The 7104-nt window shown below is 50.7% G+C and overlaps 1 protein-coding gene across 1 annotated transcript in view; it reads right to left on the reverse strand.

The window, feature by feature from the left end:
- Window positions 1-7055, reverse strand: part of UNC119B (unc-119 lipid binding chaperone B) — a 12617-nt gene extending 5562 nt beyond the window's left edge. Inside the window, exons 1-4 of the mRNA XM_040619836.1 lie at window positions 6771-7055; window positions 4081-4194; window positions 1680-1803; window positions 1382-1554 (exon numbers count right to left, since the gene is read on the reverse strand). Coding sequence (XP_040475770.1) covers window positions 1382-1554; window positions 1680-1803; window positions 4081-4194; window positions 6771-7014 — 655 coding nt within the window. The 5' untranslated portion in view covers window positions 7015-7055. The remainder of the gene's footprint in view (window positions 1-1381; window positions 1555-1679; window positions 1804-4080; window positions 4195-6770) is intronic.
- Between the last annotated feature and the right edge of the window lie 49 nt (window positions 7056-7104).

Genomic DNA, 7104 nt, shown 5'->3' on the forward strand with positions numbered 1-7104 from the left:
ACAAAGGGCGAGGAGCCTTTCATAGGCATGGCTCAGGGTATTAACTTGCAAATGACCCAGCAAAAGATCTGCTTGTCTTGGGATCCAGAGTTCAAGCTTCGGTTTGCTCAGTCAACTGCCCAGCCATCTTTAGCCATACTAGAGTGAAGATAATTCATGGTCACTACCTCTGGTCAGTTTTGAGTTCATGACCATATGCTATTTCAGTTCCTCTGGAGAAACCGCTTGTTTACCACAGTTCTCAGAAGATGAAATGGATTGTTTAAAGTCCTTTGAACCCACTCAGGCCAAAGTTATTTGGTTTATATCCAGAATATTAACCTCCACACTCTTTCAGCTCATTTGGTTTCAAGAAGAAAAGTTCTACCAACTTGGGTAAAAACTTGAAATGCTACGCATAACCCTTTCTCATGAGATCTACATACTCCGGCCCAGCTTGGGTCCCCGGATCAGATGCTGTCGTGAACAGCCTGCCCCGAGGGCAATCCTCGTTTTACCTGGGAACAGCACTGTCAACATGAGTGAGAATATTCTGGTTTTTGGAATGTAACAGTTTTAAGAACCTGGGATTCTGAGAAAATCAGTCAGTGTATGTAGATCCTTCCCTACAACTCAGCCCAACTCCCCCCACTACTCACAGGATCCTGCTCACATTCTCACTGTTCTGGAGCCATTTTCCCCGGTTACCAACAGAGAATGGTGACCCAAGAGAGCTCCACCAGAGTCACAGGGACTGATAAAGCCCGTTCTTTCTCTTGAGGAGTCCACCTCTTCCCCTGCCTCAGCTTCTCCCTCTGGTGCCTCCCCAGTTTTTCCTCCTCTGAACAATAGGATTACTCTTCCTAAGACATGGCTTCCACCCGGCCACTCCTGCTGCTCCAAACTCTAACAATTCCCTATTTCCTGCGGATCTATTCTGACAGCAGAGGATGAGAAAGGCCTCTGATTCTAGTTAGCCCCCAGCTTCACTTCTGCCTCTGACTAAGGAGAAAGGGGAAGGCGAACAAGGAGTTCCGGGCAGGAGCCAATGACTAGAACACAGTGGAAAACCAAGTGGCTCGGAGAAGCGCTCCAGCTAACCCTAGGTCCGGGGATCGTCACGGGCCTCCCCTCAACTCCCTCAGTCACCCCCTTTCCCGCAGCAGGCACCTAAAGCAGACGGCTTGCATCATTAAAACCTTTGATGCTCCCATACAGGCAGAGCTTGAAACCCTAGACAGGAGCGCTAGGAAATGAGAAGCCTGAGGTCAAATGCCTAGACAGGCATCACGTCATCACCTCCCTCCTCTGCCAAATGAGGGCGTTGGACCAGACGGACTCCAAGGTTTGTTCCTTCTAGCCCTAAGAATCTAGAACGGTACAGAATTCAGGGGATACATACTGACATCCTCAGAAAGCTGGGGAAACTCATAGATATGTTCACAAGTGTTCCTACTACTGGGGATGCAGAAGCCGAAATCGAAGTCAAAGTTTTTCAGCAAGCGTTCCCGGAAATAGTGCCGCTCGATCATCCGGAAGTTTGACACAGGTTTGTCTCCCACTGTGAACTCCACTCTGCAAAATAAATCTCTGTGAGCCCTACTTGGCCTTCTCCCTCCTCTAAAGCCAATCCAGAACCCATTGAGAACATTCTTTGTGGACAAGCGACTGTTCTCCCCTCCAGAAACACCGGTACTCACGTCGCCCCGACTGTCCGGAGGCGGAGAAAGGCTGGTGTGAACTGATAGCGGACAAAACGTCCTGCACTGATATCCACGTCTCCACCTTCGTTCTCCTCCTCCTCCTCCTCCTCCTCCTCTTGGTCTGAAAGAGCACACAGAATCTTGAACGTACTGTCGCAGCACCACGGGTCCCAACAGCACAACCAACGAACGGTACTAACACCCACAGCAGGATGGCCATTATTCACTGCGCATTTGCTACATACGGGCCTTGTGCTGATCACTTCCCAGAATCCTCAGAGCAACCCTGTGGGGGGTCATCATCATCTCTATGTTACAGATCAGGACGCAGCAGCTCAGACTTGAAGTTACATGTCCAAAGTCCCCCAAATAGTAAATGGAGGAAGTGGGGATTTGAACCCAGGGACTCGAAGCTTGTTCTCAAACGCTAAGCTATTTACCTTTTATGTAGTCTAGGGGCTTGGGCCATATCCTAAGAGAGCCAGCCTGAAATACAAGCCAGGTGCTAGGCCCCTGGCATGGTCGACGGCATACAGACACGTCTGCTGGTGACAAGGCTGCAGTGCTAGCCGCCAACCAGAAAAATGAGACTACAAAGGTTGAAACTAGTCAAAAGGCCAGTTCAAAGAACGCAAAAATTTCTGACAGGCAGCAAAGATAACCCCTAGAAATAATCTTGTTATTTAAATGGAAGATACCGGCCTACAGTCTTGGGGTACCCCAGGCCACACCAAGTCCAACACTGACCACCTGGGAAAGTGAGGCAGACGGGCAATGGACCAATGTGTGGGACCTGAACGAGGACGAGTCTAGTCCATTCCCAAAGCCAGAATGTAGAAGTTTTGTAAAATGAATCAGAGAACCATTCTAATGTGAAAAACAAGGGAGTTCCCACTAGTAGCCATCCAGAGTCCAGTTTCTCCAGGTATAGGCTGAATGTGGGTGCAACTTATGTCTTTTTTAGCCCCAAACATCTCCGCCTATGACAACCCCAAGAGCATATGGGGAACCAGACTGAGCAGAGGTTCCAAGCCAGCCACTCGAAAGTCCTCCCTCCAACACTGTGATTCAGAGACAATCAGACCAAATCGTCTCAGGCATTCGAACTCATCAGAACAAGTGCAGCAGGAGGTACTAATTAGGCAGGAGCACAGTCTAAGTGAATCAAGATCCCTAAAGGTAAAGGCTGAAGAAGTTGAAAATCAAGGTATTTTTACAGGATCTCAAACTGACTTCTTGAGATAGTTCAATTCTGTACTGAAATGACTACTGTGGGCCCAGCTTAACCCAAATCCACACATCTGAAGGAGCCCTGGGGTCCTCCAAACATCTGAAGTGCCAGGATGTGTCGCTTAGGGATGTGAGCGCCACAGACCCAGGAAGCTGGTTGGCCCGGATCCTCCCAACACCAGCTAAGTACCCTCAAGCTGGAGCCGTTAGGTGCCTTGGTCAGCCCTAGATTATGAGAGCACAAAGGATGCCAGATGGGGTGAGAAGACCAGGGCTCCAGCCTTGGCTGGACAATGAACCCAACCTGAGACCTTCTCAGGAAAGCCTTTTGACCCACCTGGGATACTACCTGCTTTAACAAATTTACAGGCTCTTTCTGAGCAGCAAATCGGATGCAAAAAGAATTACTAATACAGACTTCAGTGACTACTCTGCAGTCATCTGTGCTGGTGTTCTAATAACTAACGCCAGAGGGTGCTCTGTCTCCGGTGATGAGCTCCAAGACTGCCCTGTGGTCCCCTAGCCGGGAATGAGTCACCCTGGGGCTGCATCACAAGTACCGGAAGCATCTATTCAAAGCTACTTTAAGGAATCCCAAGTAGTTCATAGGTCTGGGCTTTCTGTTCATCCAGAAAATGGTGAAGATTAAAATCCAAACTAGGACTTACAGGGAAATAGGAGGCACTGATTAAAGGAAAGCAAGGGAGAAGACAGGGGAGCCTGGACCGGGACCCTGAGCATCACCCTTCCAGTGTCCCCAGGACACAAGGTTCAGGGGTGCTTTCCTCATTCCACTTTAATTCCAAGGCTTCCTTTCCTAAGTGGAGGCAACGCGGTAAGATAAACGAGCACAGGACCTTAGGAAAGTCACTTGGAAATTCTGGGCCTCATTTTCCTTATCTGTAAAATGGGTATAATAGCTCCTCCCAGAAACGTGAGGATTACATGGCCTGATGCAAACAGAAACATGTGTACAACCAGCAGAGGGCAGATACTCAACAAACACCAGCCTCTCAGGGCAGCTTCCAACCAGCAGGGCCCAGCAGGCCAGGCTTCAGGATGGGTTTGGCAGGGGACTTGCTGGGGTCCTCGTCCCAGGATGCAATGGCTCACACAAACAGGAGCCTCAGAGACCTTCTCAAGTGGCTGCAACAATACTGAGGCCTACCTGAAACACAGGGTTTGGCAATCTCAAAGAGCACTGTCCCTGTCTCCAAGTCTCGAATTTTGAAACGAGTGAAATCAATACTGTAGATGTTATCTTCGGGTTTACATAAATAATCTGAAAATAAGAGAGAAAGACACAAATGCTGTTTAATAATCCTCCAAAACTACCATTTCTTTCTTGGTCAAGTTTTGAAGCAAACTCAGGGTTTTTCTTCTTACACAATTCACTTAAAATACACCCAAAAACTTCCTCTTATGTTATAAGCAAAAGTTGCGTGAAGAGAATAAGGGGATTGAAGAAAGAAAAAAAGAGCATGGATTTGGATGGGACAAAAGATTATCACAACACTTTTAGAAACAGGAATAATATAAGGGGCTTCCTTTGGAAACACCCCAAAAATGGCCTACAAAGCTTTCATGATCTATTAACTTGATGTCACAGCAGGAGAGAATTTTTTTACAATTCCATTTTAAAACATTTACGATGATCTAATGGCCAATATAGTGCCGGTCTGCCAGCTGTGAGTATCGCACAGCAGAGATTAGCAAACGTTTTCTGTAACGGGCCACATCATAAATAATTTAGACTTTGGGGCCACACTGTCTCTGTCACAACTACTCAACTCTGTCACTGCAGCGAAAAGCGGTCGCAGACAACCTACAAATAAATGAGCATGGCTGTAGTCCAATAAAACTATTTACAGACACTGAAACGTGAATTGCATATAACCGTGCGTGCCGAGATTTTTTTTCCTCAACTATTTAAAAATGTAAAAACCATTCTTAGCTTGTGGACTGTATAAAATGAGGCAGTGGGCCATACCTACACAGGTGACAGGGCAGATCTGCTGGGAGGGCACTAGGCCAAAGGGAAGTGGAGCCTGTGACAACCTGAGCAGCTGGTCAGAATGGTACTGATCATAGGAAACTTCCCTGATTTCTTTCTACGACGACTCCTGAGAGCACCTTCTCCACAGCTCACTTGAGCACTTTTTCTTACATTGTCTGCTTGCGTCAGTTGTTCCATGTTTTACAAGCTGTCTCTCCGGTAATACGGCCAACTTGAGAGCCGCTGATTACTTTGTAAATCCTAAAAAGACTCAGATGGGTTCTGCACCTCGGAGGGTATTCAATAAATAACTTGCTGAACGGAACAGACTTGAACACAATCCAGAGGTCACCAAGCTCTGACCTGTGGCTTTCTCCAGCAGGCTGCTGGGGTGAGTTTGAGCAAGAGCACCGATCCCAGAGTGCCCACTGAGAATGCCGCTTAGGGACAGGCAGGAGAATGGCCTGACTGACCCTGATATCAGCAGAAAGCAGGAGGCTAGAAAGCTCAGGTGATGAGCACTTCTGGACCTTCAGAGCCCCAAATGAAAACGGGGATAGAACAGAAGTAGCGTTTTCCCAATGTTTCAATAAACTGAACAGCAAGACCTTCTAAAGATACACTCAGGCATGCAAAGGACAGGCCCAACCTAATGGAAAGTGGGTGGGGACGATGAAATATCCAGAATCAAGTTAAACCTATCAGGAGATGGGAATTCCTTTTCATACGGGCTGGACCAAGGCCCACTGTCTAAACTCCCACCCCTAAATCACTAGAGCTGCCACCAGTTACCTGAGGTACACCTAAGCAACCCCGGGCTGACAGCTAAAGCAATTCAGCGGGTGACACTGTGGCAGCCTTAGATCCATGGAGGGGGTGCTGGTGTGGCAGGGTTAGAAGTCTGGAGGGCCTGCAAGGATGGGCAGGGCAAGCAGGGTCTAAGGGGGGGGGGGTAGCAGCAAGAGAAAGAACCGCAAGTCAGGGCTTGGCTTGGAAGAGAACATAAAAGGGGAGGAGAACTAAGACAGGGTGGGCAATGTATTTCTTCCCACCCTTCCTTATTAACAACAAAACCGTGTAGGATGGCTGCATTTTAGGCAAGAAATGCATTTCTTAAACCCTGACACATTCTTAATTCACTAAAACAGGTGTCAAAAGCAGGATTCACATTTTGGACTGTGTACATAAACTGAAACTTTATTAACATATTTTCTAATGTGGCAGTTTTAAATTTACATGAAATGCCACGGCAATGTCTGAGGAAGGAAGGGCCCCTCTGCACACAAAGGGGCAAGGCTTGGGACCAAAGGAGTAAGGGGGCCAAGGCAGGCTGGAGAGGGGGCTGTAAGGGGATGGAGTGGAAGGAAAGGCAGAGAAAGCAGGTAGGGGTCTGGGCGGGCAGAGACTGCAAAGGCTGGGAGTGGGCAGGCTGAGGGAGCCTGGCTGAGCAGGAACTTCACTGATACCCGTGGGTCTTCCAGGACGAGGGTGCAGCGGTCCCACTTAACCAGGGTCAGGAGGTTCTGGTTACGCTAATGAGGCTCCCTACCCAAACGGATCCAGCTGAGGCGGGGAAGGGTCGGGCCTGGAGGCCCAGCTGGGGCCCGCCAAGGAGGAGCCTGGCGTGGCCGGGCACAGGGGAGCGCGGTCAAGCTCAAGGAGAGCCCCTTCCCAACCAGGTCTGGGTGAGGGTGGGGAGCGTAGAGCCGGCCCGGCAGAGCGGCGAACTACGCGGCCTGGCCGGCCGGGGGGGCCTGGGTGGACCCCCGGGCCGGTCAGACGGCGAGCGGCCGGCTCCGCTGAGGGCGACAAGGGGCCCGGGGCCCGGTGCGAGGGCAGGGCGCGGTCGGGCCGGCACTCACTCTCGGTGACCCGGCTGAGGCGCAGGACGTGCTCGGGCCGGATGGTGTCCAGAGCCAGCAACTCCTGCTCCGTGACCGCCGCCCCGACGCCATCCTCTGCCGCGTGGTGGGGCGCCTGCCGCCGCGCCTTGAGTCGGTTTAGGACGCCGCCGCCCGCCTTCTTCTTCTCTTCCTTGCCGGCCACCAGCCCCCCGGGCCCAGCCGCTGACCCCGCGGCCGCAGTCTTCGGGTTCAACCCGCTCATCGCTCCGCCGCCAAGATGGCCGCCGCCTCCGCAGCGCCGTAACTATGGAGAGCGGGGGCGGGGCCGGGGGGGGGGTGGCACCTGGGGGGG

This window comes from Ursus maritimus, unplaced genomic scaffold, assembly GCF_017311325.1.
Source record: "Ursus maritimus isolate PB19 unplaced genomic scaffold, ASM1731132v1 scaffold_33, whole genome shotgun sequence".
In the NCBI taxonomy this organism is placed as follows: Eukaryota; Metazoa; Chordata; class Mammalia; order Carnivora; family Ursidae; genus Ursus; species Ursus maritimus.